The following is a 15,331-nucleotide window of genomic DNA, read 5'->3' as shown; positions in this document are numbered from 1 at the left end:
TTTGTACCACACTACAGCCAAATCGCTGCCCCACTAACAGACCTGACCAAAAAGACCCAGCCGAATGCAGTTAAGTGGACTAATAAGTGTCAGAAGGCCTTTGCCCAGCTTAAGGCAACACTGTCTGATCCTGTGCTAAGGGCCCCAGACTTTGACAAACCATTCCTAGTAACCACAAATGCATCTGAGCGTGGTGTAGGAGCAGTTTTAATGCAGGAAGGACCAGATCAAAACTTCCATCCTGTCGTGTTTCTCAGCAAGAAACTGTCTGAGAGGGAAAGCCACTGGTCAATCAGTGAAAAAGAATGCTACACCATTGTGTATGCCCTGGAAAAGCTATGCCCATACGTTTGGGGACGGCGTTTCCAGCTACAAACCGACCGTGCCGCCCTAAAGTGGCTTCATACTGCCAAGGGAAACAACAAAAAACTTCTTCGATGGAGTTTAGTTCTCCAAGATTTTGATTTTGAAATTCAACACATTTCAGGAGCTTCTAACAAAGTAGCTGATGCACTCTCCTGTGAAAGTTTCCCAGAATCAACTGGTTAAAACTTGTCCTTAAAATGTGAAAAGGCTTGTAGTTTACATAATTAGTAGTATATGTAAAGGTCCATGTGTTTTATTAATCTGTTTATTCTAAAGTTCAAGGAAGAAATCACCGCCAGTGTGATTCCACACTGTCTGAGATTTGGGGGCCGTGTCATGAACAGATGGTTAAGGGTTAATGTCTCTTTTACCTGTAAAGGGTTAAGAAGTTCAGTAAACCTGGCTGACACCTGACCATAGGACCAATAGGGGGACAAGATACTTTCAAATCTTGGTGGAGGGAAGTCTTTGTTTGTGTTTTTTGTTTGGTTCGTTGTTCGCTCTCGGGACTGAGTGGGATGGGACATGATTCCAGACTTTCCCAATCTTTCTGAATCAGTCTTTCATGTTTCAAAATTGTAAGTAATAGCCAGGCAAGGCAGATTAGTCTTATGTTTGTTTTCTTAACTTGTAAATGTGTCTTTTTGCTGGAAGGATTTTTACCTCTGTTTGCTGTAACTTTGAATCTAAGGCGGGGGGGAGGGGGGAGAGTCCCTCTAGTCTATATGAATCTGAGTACCCTGTAAAGCATTTTCCTTCCTGATTTTACAGGGATAATTTTTCCTTTTTTCTTTCTTTAATTAAAAGCTTTCTTTTTAAGAACCTGATTAATTTTTCCTTGTTTTAAAATCCAAGGGATTGAGTCTGAACTCACCAGGGATTGGTGGGGAGAAAAGAGGGGGGATGGTTAATTTCTCCTTGTTTTAAGATCCAAGGAGTTTGGATCACTGTGAAGCCTCTCAAGGCAACCCAGGGAGGGGAAAGTCTGAGGGGAAAAGGAGGGGAATGGTTAATTGCTCCTTGTTTAAGACCCAAGGGGTTTGGGTCTGGGTTCCCTAGGGAAGGTTTTGGGGAAACAGAAAGTGTGCCAGACACTAAATTCTGGCTGGTGGCAGCATACCAGATTTAAGCTAGTAAGTTACCAGATAGCAACTGTGAAAAAACGGAACTGGGGGTGGGGGGTAATAGGCGCCTATATAAGAAAAAGTCCCCCAAAATGGGACTGTCCCTTTAAAAATGGGACATCTAGTCACCCTAGCTAAGCATGACACAGTCAACATGGGGGAAGGTAACTCTAATCCACCTTTCCACCCCACCTTGAGACAACCAGGGACCAAAATCTCTCTCACTCCATACTTTCCCCATCTCTACATGTTCATAGTGATAGGATGGTATAGGGGAATCCTTAATTACATCTTTAAGGTAGCTTACTAACTGCTTTGCAATATAAACCAGCTGGAGCTGGGTCTGAAGATTTATTCTAACCTTAAGTGGGTGAATGAATTCCAAAGATCAGGAGAATGCCCTGCTAGCAACTCTTTGTTTTAAACCAAGGGGCCACTAACTGTAACTGTGGCAATATGGTACAAAGGGGGTGGGGCGTGGCCTTAGCGATGCAGGCCCTGTTTAGGCCTATTGAAGGCTTTATAGCTCAAAACCTATCTATATAAATAAAAATCCCTACAACATAACAATACAGATATACTGATAGTTATAGCAGTGACCTCCTGATCAGTCAAAGGATACTAAGTATATAACCTTCAGGGAAATCAAAGCAGCAGCTAAAGACTAAAACTGTATGAGTGACTTTATCTTCCCACATATTATATATGGGACATGTTTTAAAGAAGCAACTTTTCACTAACTTTAATACTGCTCCTTGGAAGTGCTAGTTTTGGAACACCCAAGGGGAGTGCCTACTCTCACTTTAAGGGCTGGTCTACACTACGGGGGGACATCGATCTTAGATACGCAACTTCAGCTACGTGAATAACGTAGCTGAAGTCGAATATCTAAGATCGGATTACTCACCCGTCCTCACTGCGCGGGATCAATGTCCGCGGCTCCCCATCGATTCCGCAACCCCTTTGGGGTTGGTGGAGTTCCGGAATCGATATAAGCGTGCTCGGGGATCGATATATCGCATCTAGATGAGACACGATATATCGATCCCCGAGCAATCGATTTTAACCCACCGATACAGCGGGTAGTCTAGATGTAGCCTAAGTAACATGCAACAGGTGGTTCAAGACCTGAGTTGACCCACTACAGAATACAGACTACAATATAATTAACTTCAGCACTGTCATGGGAAGAGTTGTACCGGACCTGAGCACTTTCAAACAGTGATCTTTAGCAGTGGATTTATTTTTAAAAGAGAAATCTAGATAAAAAGAACCTAAAGTCAAAAGTGAGGACATTAAACTCCTTAGATTTTACACATAGGCCAGCACTGCCCATCACAGACCACAGCAGCATGTTACACCTTGCAACAGGAAAATACTGTGTGGTTAAATGGCAATGTTCAAAGGGTTCTTTGAACCAGCTAGGGCAGAGACAGCCTCAGGTCAGCTCCCTGATAAGCCCAAAGTGACACATGGGATGGAAGCGAGGGTGTGGTGAGTGGAACCAGACGGGCAACAACCAAAGGCACAAAATCAAGCCAGAGACTTATCTTTGCATAGGTGGGAAGCTGGGAGCCGGTGAGACAAACAGGCTCCCAGCACAGTGATGCTGGCATAGTTTTTACAGTGGGGGTACTGAAGGCGGATGCCATGTAGTTGGGTTGTTTTACAACTTTATCCCGGGGAGCGGGGGAGGGTGCAGGCTGCAGCCGGGCCCCACTGTGTCCTCAAGAGGCAGGTTTTGAGGGAAGCCAAGAGCCCCCTGCTGAGAACCTGCCCCTGCCCGGCCGGGAACTCACACCCCACCCGGAGTCCGCAGGTGCGCTGCGGGCCTCGCTCACCGCCCTGCCGCCGCCGCGGCATCTCCAGCGGGGCAGCTCCGACTCCCGCCGGGCTCCGCCCGTGTCGAAGTGTGGGCGCAGGGACCGCCCGGCGGCTCGGCCCGGCTCGGGTCTGCGGCAGCTGGAGGGACTCGGGGAGACACGATCCCGCCGCCAGGCTGCGCCAGGGAGGGTGTGCGGCCGTGCACGCACCAACCAGAACAACCCCTCGCGCTGTGATGAGCCCACCCCTTTCTGCTGCTTTACGGCAGCCTGCTCCGACGCTGTCGCGCCACTTCTGCTTGGCTAGCCAATGGGGAACGCCCCGGGGACCCCTCCCCTTCCCCAAGCACGGTAGCCGTAAAGCAGGGGTGCGTGCGGGGTTGCCGGAGCAGCGCACGTGTCTGGGTGAGTGGGGGCCGGAGGCTGCTGGGGGGAGCCGCCTGTTGCGGGCAGGGGTCGTGTGCGAGAAAGGGTAGGTCCCCCCCAGCCCCGCGACCTCCCTGCTAGGCCCGGCCAGGCTCGGCCCGTCCGGCTCCACGGCGGTAGCTGGATCTTGAGGTCGCCCGTGGCGATCCCTCGGTGTCCGTCTCGCGGGGGCGGGTGAGGGGGCAGGGCCCGCTGAGAAACTCCTGGGACACGCGCTGCGACTGGCCCGTCTGATGGGTGATACCGCGCGGGTGCCCTGTGCTGAGTGCGCTGAATTCCTGCGGCTCGCAAAGCCCTTAAGCGCTGGCGTCTGTCAGCCCCGATTTCATACCCCGCTCAGCGCCTTTCGTGCCTGACTTCCTTACCCACGGACATCGGGTCCTGCCTCCTGCACCTGTCCAGCAGGGCTCTGCCTTCTCCTCCTTCACATCCCTCCTCGATGCGTTGTGCAGCAGCCTCTGACAGGATTAATTTGGACAGATTCAATGAATGAATGGTGTGGGTATATTACTTTTGAGCTTCTATTAAGTACACATTACTATTATAAGTTTATTGTACTTTTTTAGGCTCCAGTCCTGTAAACACTTGTGTGCTTAACCTTACTTGCATGCTTAAAGCTAAGTGCACACATTAACGTTTGCAGGATAGAGAGGTTTTATTTATGTATCCTTGTCCTATTCTCACTTCCTTATTTGCATTTATTCTAAGTTGTCAGTCTTAACTTAATTCTGAGCTCTTCAGGACAGAGACCTTAAGGTGCCTGAATTCTTGGACACAGTACAAATATTAAACACTTAGTAAACAAGGTTTTACATACAGTTTGCTTTTACTTCTGCCCCCATCCTGCATTTAACTGCAGGATCTGGACCTTTAGGAGTGAAAATAGATGATGTCTCCCTAAAAAATGGAAGTACAGAACTTCCTAGTGATAAAACATAGCATTTATTTAGTGTTCAGCTTGATGTTATACAAAAATATTCAGAAATATTCGGTTATAGCATTTTATCATTTATTTTAAAAACAGAGGTATTTAACGTGGAGAATTTTTGGTGGGAGGGAGAATGCCATTGACCATGAACATTATGGGATATTTAGACAAGCAGCTATAATAAATTAAACTGGTTTGGTAATCACATTCACAAATGATTACAAGAGAAATGGGAAACTAAATTTATAATGAGAAAAGTACTAGTTAGAGATACAAAATTATAAATTATTGCCACAGTCTATTACTACTAGTTTTCTTTTGTCAGTTCTATCATATAGCTTATGACAAAGGATTTTTTTTTAAAGTTAGAGAAGTCATTATGCTCTTGAACTAAAACAGACACATCCATTCATGGTCCCCAACAAGTTGTGCCTCTTTTTCTGTATTTCAGTGTCACTGCTATGGAAGCCAAAGGTAAAAAGAGATTCATGGGGAAAAATGGAAAAGCACCACAAAGAAAACATAAATTTAAAAAAGACAATGGTAAGACTGCAAAGAATAATATTTCATAAAACTGTTCTTATTGAAGGGTGGAGAATGCAACAGGTACAACAAACTCAAATTCATCTGCATAAGTGGATTAATCTTACTAACAATACATTAAATATAATATTGAAAATGAGCTGAGATGGCGCAAGTGGGCTAAATGTGCAAACCCTTCAACTTTGAAAGTCTGATCCAAAATATTATATTGGGTTAAAATTGAAAATGTTCTCAATTTAATCCACATTTTCCCAAGTTGCCAACCATGCTGAAGAATGTAGTTGCTTTGCATTCTCTACTTAAGAGAGTCTCTCATAACTGGAATAACAAAATTGCTACAAGATAGGATTGAGGCACTTTAGGGAACTGTAGCTCAAGTTAGTGTTTCTCTCTTCACTTTCACATTCATGCATTGCCTATTTTTATTAAATGCGAGGGGAGAAATATTCAGCATTATCACCAGATGGCAAATTAATGATATAAAGCTGTTTCACTATGAAAATAACTTGAATAATTAATATGAGCAAGAACAGAGTCCTTTATTAGGTTCAGGAAGCATACATCTAAAAAATCCATTGACAGTTATTTTCTCTAAGGCTACATTGCACTTTTGTTGATAAAACTTTTTCGGTTGGGGTGTGAAAAAACCCACACCCCTCACCGACAAAAGTTTTACTGATGAAAAGCGCTGGTGTGGACAGAGCTTTGTCAGCTACTGCCACTCGTAGAGGGTGATTTTATTTTGCTGGCAGTAGAGCTCTTTCGTGCCGGCAAAGAGTGACTACACAGGAGATCTCAGAGGTACACAGTGTAGGCATAACCTAGGTTAAAATTTTTTTTTTAAAAAGAACAAAACAACCTAATTGTGCAACTGAGAGGATAAGTTGTATGTAAGTGCCTACTTGCTCACAATTTTTGCTGTCTCTTACTGAATACCACAGTTAGAGGCTTTTAATAAACAGAAAAGAGGAGAAATTGCCCTGTTGAAATGTATACATGTTGTGTTCCTGTATTTTGCTGTCATAGCTGTCAAACTGGACCTTTAGAAGGTGTGTAGATTTGCCACAATTTGCTTTGGAACCATCACACAAAACATTTAGCCATTTTATGCCATTTGTGCCTGGTTGCTTTCATTGGTAGAAGTTTTCTGAGCATCCAAGAGTGAGCAATTACCATGCCTTGTATCTAGAGTCACCAGATACAAGCCAGAGATAAACTAACTTGCATGCATTCACATTATACCAATTAGACTACTTGTGTTCTTCAAATAGTTTGTTTATAGATGTTTGCAGGACTGGGGCCTTAGATTTCGGAGGCAGTGAAACTCTTACTGCCAATAAGACAGCTTTGTTCCTTTAGAATTATCCTCTGTTCACCTTTGGTATTGCATTGCATCTATATGAAGGATTTAGGGCAAAAGTAGAAGGATGATAAGGCTATGATGAAAAGGCTAGGTGGGTGGGATATAAAATTGTTATAGATTAGTAAGAAAGCTGGGGTCTTTTCAGGATCTGATTTTTATATATATATATATATATATATATATATATTCTGTGTCCGCATGCATGGATTTTGGTGTATTGTGCACAATCTAATTGTTACAAGATAATTATTAAAACACTTAATAATGAGAGAAACTTGGAAAATAATATCAGTCCTAAGATTGTGTCCTTTTCAATTTACCGTATATACTCGTTCCTAAGCCGAATATTTTTGGTAAAAAAGTGACGCATCAAAGAGTGGAGGTCAGCTTATAAATGGGTCTACACCAAAATTTCATGATTTTAAACTCTATGGAATCATTGAATTGAATATTACATTGTCGTTTTGTTTACCTGGAGCATCTGCAGGCATGACACCCCTCAGCTCCCTGTGGCTGCAGTTTGCAGTTCCCAGCTAGTGGGAGCTGCGGGAATTGCAAACCGCGGTCACTGGGAGCTGAGGGGCTCTGTGCCTGTGAACGCTCCAGGTAAACAAAACATCCCAACCCTGATAGGCTGGGAGCCAAAGTTTTCCAATCCCTGAAATCTAGGATCGGCTTATGAAAGGGTCATACAGTTTTTCCTATTTTTACCTATCCATTTTGGGGGGTCGGCTTATAAATGAACAGGCCGATGAACGAGTATATATGGTAATTCTTTTTTGTTCTGCATAGATTCTCGTCCACCAAAGAAGTTTCACAGCAAAGGAAGTGAAGAAGGAAAGCCTAAATTCACATCCAAGAAGTCTGAGAAAGGAAACAAAAAACTTGGTAAGGCAAGTGTGAAACAATTCAAGAGTAAGCAGCAACCAGAAAAGTTCACTAAGAAGAGAAAACTCCAGGAGGCTAATGAGGGGGGTGAGTATATTGTTGTTTTTTCCTTTTGAAGTGATATATCATCTGCAAAGTATACTCTTACAATCATATGGAAGCGTATTTTCTTTCAACAATATATATTCTAAAATATGTTAATAGATTTAAGTGGGATCAGGGATATGGTATAAGTGTCTTGAATTGTGTGGGATTGTAGAAAAGGCTTTTTAACTGTACGAGTTGACTGTTCTCTGTTGTAATCACCAGAGACATAAGTAATTAGGTCATGCTTGTGCCCTGTTATCCTGAGAACCTCATAGTAGAAATTTGAGGTAGGCATGATCACAAATATACGAGGAACCAAGCTGCCTGCACTGCAAATATAGTGGGAGAAGGGGATTGTCTTACTATTCTTTTCAATACACTCCTATATTATCACCAACTTCCACAGTATTTCTAATACTAATAAAACTCTAACTATAAAATATGCTTCTCTGTAGCACTCTGTTGGACCTCCCATGGAAAATGTTATTTCAGCCATTTTAAACTGATTACTATACAAGTCATGTGACCCACAGTCTGTGGCAGTGAAAATTCCAGTTTAACATAGGCAGTCCACCAGTAAACTAAACTTATCGACTAATTTCTTGGTATGATGACATAAAGCAGGGGTGGGCAAACTACAGCCTGGGGGTCACATCCAGCCCTCCAGGGGAGCGGGTCTGGGGCTGGTGCTCCGGCACTCCAGCTGGGGGAGTAGGGTCAGGGGCTTGCCCCACTCTGTGTGGCTCCCGGAAGCAGCCCGTGCCTCCGCTAGGAGCCAGAGGGGAAACATGCCTCTGCTTCTGGGAGCTGCTTGTGGTAAGTGCTGCCTGGAGCATCCACCCTGATCCTCTCCCGTGCCCAAACCCCCCCTGCCCCAGCCCTGATCCCTCTCCTGCCCTCTGAACCCCTCGATCCCAGTCTGGAGCACCCTCCCGTACCCTGAACTCCTCATTTCTGGCCTCACCTCAGAGCCCACACCCTAACACCTAATTTTGTGAGCATTCGTGGCCTGCCATACAATTTCCATACCCAGATGTGGCCCTCGGGCTAAAAAGGTTGCCCAGTCCTGTCATAAACTGATGCATAATAGCTTGTAGTGACAAAGAGAACTTCAAGTAATAAATGACTAAACTAAAGCTGTGACTATTTCTATCATCTGCCTTTCAACCTTACTGATTATTTTTACACAGATCTGATAAAGGCCATTTGGAGATGGTCTCCTTTTGAGGAGAGACCCCCCCCCCCTTTAATACAAGAGCACCAGCTGCTGACTAACCACTAGTGTTGGTGTCAAAATGTAGAAGTCATCAGTTTTTGTCTTGTATCGTACTTCTAAGAATCGTAGCCAAAACTTGAAGAACAAAGGCATTTCTTCTCCATTTGTACTGTTGGTCTGTAGGCCTATAGCATTTATTCACCAGTTCAATCAGTGTTTTATACTGGATGTTTTTGCATTTTTGTAAATTTATTTTTCTGTGTATGTGCAAATACAGACACTTTTTAGTAAATATTTAGTTCTGTCACTGTTTTAATAGTTTCAAAACTCTCTGGTTTTGGTGTCTCTTAATGAGAGCTGTCATTTGATTGCTGCTTCCCACAGGCGTACAGTTCTGCACGTAAAGGGCTGTCACAAATGAAATGTGGCTTAATAATTGAGGGAAACTGGAGGCTCATACAATCACACTGAAGTTCTGTTTTTTCACTGTTTTAACTTTGTTTTAACTTTGATTTAGTTTGGGGAATACTCCTAATTTTTTAAAACTATAGAAATAGAGGTGGTGGTCAAATTAAATCAGAGTTACATTCATTTTTTTTAATGGATTTTATCTTAAAACAACTGTAAGCCTTCAGTCTTGCTCATTTGAATTTCAAGCAACACTTGAATTGTCACTAACTATATCAAGAGACTGTCAGTTTTCTATTAACTTTTCTCTTCTCTTATTTGCTCACTTCTATTTTTTTAAAAAATAGTGATTTATTCTGAGACATAAACTGATTCTCGGGGCTGGTCTACACTGGGGAGGGGAGGGTCGATCGAAGGTAGGCAACTTCAACTACGCTATTTGCGTAGCCAAAGTTGAAGTATCTTAGTTCAACTTACCTGGCCGTCCTCATGGTGGCAAGTCGACTGCCGTGGCTCCTCCGTCAACTCCACTTACTCCTCCTGCCGAGGTGGAGTATGGGCATTGATTTAGGGATCGATTTGTCGCATCTGGATGAGATGTGATAAATCAATCTCGGATAGATCGATTACTACCCGCCGATTCGGCGGTAGTGTAGACGTGGCCTAAAATTCCTTACGTAAATTGCAGTCCTTTAAAAAAGGGAAGACTTTTTATTTTGGAGAAAAATGAAGTGTGTAGTGCTAAACTGTTAAACAGTTTATTGTTAAGAGAGTGAGCGTTTGATTCATCCATTCGGTTGGGCTTCAGTTGAACAGTGCTAGTTAGCACGCCTTGCCCCTTGACTTTTCAATTCTGTGAATCTGTATTGTATATAGTGATTAATTTTGCTACGAGATGATTAAAGCTAAAAGCAAACATTAGTCAACTTTTTCTGCACCTTGAAGTTCATTTATGACATCTCATATGAAGAATCCCTTTAAAGTAATAATCTTGCTGTGCAGCAGTCTTTACCCACTGTATAGTAAAAGCTCCTAATGAATCCCACTGAATGAAAGGATTAAGCATGCAAGAAGGCTTTACATATAAAGTCACAGTGGGTAATTGTTAGAGCAGGTATACTTAAATCTATAAATGAACTCCTCTGTTGAGAATCTTTTTTTGTTCCCCTCCAGTGCTTTACATACTTGAAAACATCTTGAACAGATCCCAGCTAAAGACATTAACATGTCAATAGGAACAAATTTTAAAAGAGACGAAATCTGTATATAAGAAGACTTGTCATTTATTAGAGGGCAGTAGATCATAAACTGATTGTGCCCTTTAGTTTCACATTTTTCCTCTTTTGAATATTTATTTTTTATCTACATTCCTTCATAAAAAGAGAGTGCCAGTGGTAATGATCAGAGGCAGGTGTAGTGTTTGCGATTGGGAATGAATTCTTTTCTAGCACATCATTTTTGAATTCTGACAGTTTATCTCAAGGATGTGAAAGGCAAGAACCCCATCAAATTTAATTTTTGTGGGCATATGCTCCTTGTTGTCTGAGATCACAAAAAAATGGTGATTTAAGTTTCTCCCACTTTTTGGGGGTGGGGAGTGAGGTCAGAATGGGGGATGTGTTGAGCCACATTCTGATGTAGATGGGCAGTGGGTGTATTCTGGGTCAGAATTCATCCCGTTAAGACTTTAACTTACCTCTATCCTTTGTCAAAGCTTTCAGAATAACGTGGCAGTTGTCTGGCTCTTCCAATATCTGATATCTCCCAGGCAGAAGCTGCCGGGCCTAGCAAGTCACCAGCAATGCAGTTCACAAAGGGGGCTACAACTGAACATTACAGTGCCTGACTATTAGACTACCTGCCTCCTTGTGGAATGCACAAACCAAAATTAGGTAGCCAGGTTCCTTATAAAATGCATGGGGAAAGTTAGATGGCTAAAAAGAGGGATTCACAAAAGTCGTCATGCTGAGGGTGGAGCTGCCTAAGCTAGCCAATAGGAAATGTGGAGGATGGGGTTTGGTCTAAGCCTTGCTCCTCAAAAGGAGTTAGGTGCTTAAATCCAGGTCAAAGGATGGCACCTCCCTCCACTCATGATTCACAGCAGTGAACTCTTCTGAAGTAGGCACTGAAGTCATGGCTCCCACATCCTGGGCAGACAATCTCCACTTGCCCAGGGTTCAATCTCAACTCTGACTGAGTTGGAGTAGGGACTTAAACCCAGTTCTCCCACGTCCCAGGTGAGTTCCCTAATCAGTGGGTTTTGGGATATCGTGCAGCAGATCTCTCTCAGCCTCTCCTGCTGATGATGTTCCACTTTGTATGAATGCTTCGATATTCAGAGAGCTACAGACTATACCTGGGAAGTGGGAGACAAGGTACCATCCCTGCTCTGATGAATACTGGCGACCATCACTACATCCTTCATTTTGTGTGGAGCCCCGTCAGATAGATGTACTTTAAAGCAGCCTATAAGCACACTTATTAGATCAGTACCTGTAGGTGAAGGTTGGGAATCCCCATCCCACCAGGGATTAGGCATGATTGCCACTTTTGTCAGTGGAAACATAGGCTTCTACAGTTAGGTAGCAGCTGAGCAGGGGTTTTGTGAATGCCATTGGCACCTAAATGTTGGTCTTAGACAACTAAAGAGTGCAGTTCAGTACTCGAGTCCCCCTGTGAATCCCACCCCAAGTGTTTAGTATGTATTCACCCATTCAGATTAGCTAGCTAGGCAGTCATGGTAGATCCTCAGCTCATGTCAATTGCCATAACTCTATTGACTTCATTGGACACCAGTTGAGGATCTGCCCCCCAATCTCCAATAGAAGACTGTTACTTTGTTATAAATAATGTTTTGTTTTTATCATCAGGGTCAGCACCTAAGAAGCCTAAATGGAATGATTTTAAAAAGAAAAAGAAGGAATTAAAGCAGAGCAGACAATTAAATGACAAAACAAATTATGATGTAATCATCAAATCAAAACAGATATGGGAAAGTGTGAGAAGGTAATAATGGCTCTATTATGGTTTTTTCCATACAGTTCTTTTTAATTAATTATTTATTACTTATTATTATTGCTTATTCTGTCTTTGATACCTTCATGAATGGGTATGCTTGTATTTCTCCAAGTAAATTCCATGAATAGATTATAATCTGATTAGCTTGAATGAGAATTCTCTGGCAGTCTCAAGTTAAATTTTGATGGCTGACGGTAGAAATAGTCTTGAGGCACCTGGGTTGATCGTGGTAAAAGTGTACAATAATAATAATAAGTGGGCATAAATTCAGGGGAGATCGTTTAGATTAAGATAATTTGAGCCTGATCCTGTTAAATTCTCAGGACCTTAGATTCCCACTGGCTGAGTCTCTTTGAAATTTTACGATCTGCCCTTACCTTTAGGAAGTGAAATATACTTATGCTTCTGGCCAGGACTTTCGTAAATGGGTACCTAAACGTGGACTTGTGAGAGTTCATTTAAAAAATTTTTTTTTGTCCGCCTTGCTCATGACTTCCAGTTATTTTTGTATTTCCAAAAAGCTGCTTTCTCATCTAAGATTCTCCTGCTTGTCTGTTTTTGTTTGTAGGAAAAACTGTGACAAGGAGAAGCGACAGAAGCTAATAAATGAACTACATAAACTGCTTCAGGGGAAAATTAAAACTGTAAGAAAAATACAGTAACACACGTAATTAAAACTCAATGTGCAAGTTGATAAATCCCTTTTTTTGAATAATGAAAAAGTGTGTTGCACTAAATGACCTGTGAACCATACAGTACAACCCTATTTATCCAGAAGCTACAGGAGACATTGAAAATATCCAGATAGAACTAGGTTTCAGCGAATGAAGACATTGGGTTTGAAAAGATTGCACTCTATGCTCCTAGTCTTTTAGGATAATAGTGCCAGGAAAACTTTGCTGATCAGGTGGCTTTAGCAGCCAGCATTCTAATCTCTAAAATTCCCATTGGATGTAAGTGAACTTTGGTTAACTTGCAGTTTCAGTAAGAGTTGTACTTGTAGTGGATTTTTGTGATTGATTCTCTTAAAAACCCTACACGAAAGTTAATGCCCTGGTGCACATTTCTACCATTACATTTTAAATACTAACAGTCTCATTATTTTTACTTCACTTTTTGGGTGTGTATGTTCACTGTGTATTGTAGTGAAGCATAGTCAACTGTTGGGTTTTAAAGTGAATTGAAATTGTGGCTGCTCGATGCTGCCTACTTTGTTAGATTGAGCATCCTGATCATATTGTCTTGTGCTAGGCTGAGACTGCGTGACTGTTGTCCCTGTGAGAGTCTCAAGAAAAGAGGATGTGCATCTCATGGGGCTGTTCCAGTCAATAAAATATTCAATATTTTTGGTACATATTTACAGATGATGGCAAAACGTTCCTTTGCCTGCTGTAGTAGATATTGATTGTAGTCTATGTTTAGTAAAGAAATACTGGAGCAATGAAAACTGTTAAAACTGCACTTAGTTTAAAACTTGTTTGTTCCTTTATAATGTATTTTATTTACATAGCATCTATTTGCCATGGCATCCTACATGCTGCATAAAACTATGCTCTTAACAGAGTAAATACAATGTCACACAAAAGGCTGGGATAATAAAAATGTTTGTCTTACAGATGGCATTTGCACATGACTCAACACGAGTTATCCAGTGTTTCATTCGGTATGGCAATGACAAGCAAAGGCAAGAGACATTTGAAGAATTAAAAGGTATTTTTCCTTTTTATATTGTATTTGCTTTGGAAAGTGGCACTGTTTTATATAATGTAGCTCTCCTTAATGTATTTCTTTGCTCCCAAAACTCTATTGCTACACATGTTTGAGTTACTTTTTTCTCTTTAGGTGTCACTTTCTGATAAATTAATTCCTTCTTGAGTGCAAAAGGTCACCGAGCAATGGCTTTTAGTTTTGTTTTGTAGGAAAGGAAACAAACATGCAGTTTCAAGGGGTGATAAAAACTAACTGCTCTTTTACTTTTCCTCCCTAGATAGCCTACTAGAATTGAGCAAATCCAAATATTCCAGAAATATTGTAAAGAAGTTTCTTATGTATGGGTGGGTATGAAGAAGTAAACCAGTTTTTATATATTTTTTTCTAACATATATTGTTAATTTTGGAATGTGAATGTACTTCTTTATTATTAATCTGTGTATTGTGAATAATGGCTTTGGCCCAGGCTGTCCCCTCCATGAGAAATTATCTTGGCAGTGTATTTGGGAATGAGGATTGCCTACCTGCTGTCCATAATACCGTCTCCTTGTCACAGGGTAGGCTTTCTCTTCTCAGAAATTCTGAACAGCAAATAAAAAACCAGACTACAAGTGCAAAAGAGAGCGGGGAAAAAACACACTCAAAACCTTCCCTTATTTAATATATAATAAAGTCCTAGAAAGAAATACCCTTCCCTTTGTCAAGATTACAGTAGTGCAGAAAAATGTGTCATCACCCCATGCAGAGTTTATCCAAAGTCTCCTAAAATAAATGTGCACCCTACTGTGGAACAAGAAGCTTTCTGTTTGTCCTTAGCTTGCTCTGCTCTTTCTCTGGTAGACAGACTGTCACTGATCATTTTTTTCTGTTTCCATCAGCTAGGTTTATGGAGCTTAGCTGTGGCCTGGTCTAGACTTAAAACTTAGGTTCACATAGCTACAGGGTTGATGAGTGTGAAAAATCCACCCCTGAGCGATGTAGCTCTGCTGGCCTAACTCCTGGTATAGATACAGCTAGGTTGATGGAAGAATGTTTCCATTGCTTTATCTACTATCACTCAGGCAGGTTTCCTACAGTGACAGAAAACCCCCTTCTGTCTCTGTAATCTGCATTTGCACACAGGGTTATGCTGACTAGCTGTGGCACCTGTAGTGTAGGTATGGTCCATGTGCTCCTCACCCTTCCCTCTCTGCTTCTACACTATTGCAGAGCTGACAGGAAAACAAAAGGTTGAATGAGACTGCCTATGGATCTAAGACACAGCCACCAAAAGGCACCAGATGACTGAGATGGTTAACACACCCCGTCAACATACCTATTCAGTCCATACGCTTCCAAGCAAAGACCTTAAGTTGCAGTTAATGGCACTTGAAGTAGCATTGACTGATGGTGGGCTCCCTTCATATCTGTGGATGCTAGTGAGAAGCTCAG

The 15,331-nt window shown here is 42.0% G+C and overlaps 1 protein-coding gene across 3 annotated transcripts in view; it reads left to right on the top strand.

Moving 5' to 3' along the window:
- The first annotated feature begins 3,631 nt into the window (after positions 1-3,631).
- The window catches only part of PUM3 (pumilio RNA binding family member 3), a 36,142-nt gene continuing 24,442 nt past the window's right edge, over positions 3,632-15,331 (top strand). Inside the window, exons 1-7 of one of the 3 annotated variants that reach the window (XM_030566206.1) lie at positions 3,632-3,718; positions 5,119-5,210; positions 7,366-7,548; positions 12,043-12,178; positions 12,759-12,834; positions 13,807-13,900; positions 14,178-14,244. In XM_030566206.1, the coding sequence (XP_030422066.1) occupies positions 5,129-5,210; positions 7,366-7,548; positions 12,043-12,178; positions 12,759-12,834; positions 13,807-13,900; positions 14,178-14,244 (638 nt within the window). In that variant the 5' untranslated portion in view covers positions 3,632-3,718; positions 5,119-5,128. Of the gene's footprint in view, positions 3,786-3,827; positions 4,236-5,118; positions 5,211-7,365; positions 7,549-12,042; positions 12,179-12,758; positions 12,835-13,806; positions 13,901-14,177; positions 14,245-15,331 lie in introns of those variants that run through there. The other 2 variants (XM_030566207.1, XM_030566205.1) reach the window with 2 other exon arrangements.

This window comes from Gopherus evgoodei, chromosome 6 (genome assembly GCF_007399415.2).
Source record: "Gopherus evgoodei ecotype Sinaloan lineage chromosome 6, rGopEvg1_v1.p, whole genome shotgun sequence".
Classification (NCBI taxonomy): Eukaryota; Metazoa; Chordata; order Testudines; family Testudinidae; genus Gopherus; species Gopherus evgoodei.
This window is presented reverse-complemented; position numbering and strand designations above follow the sequence as displayed.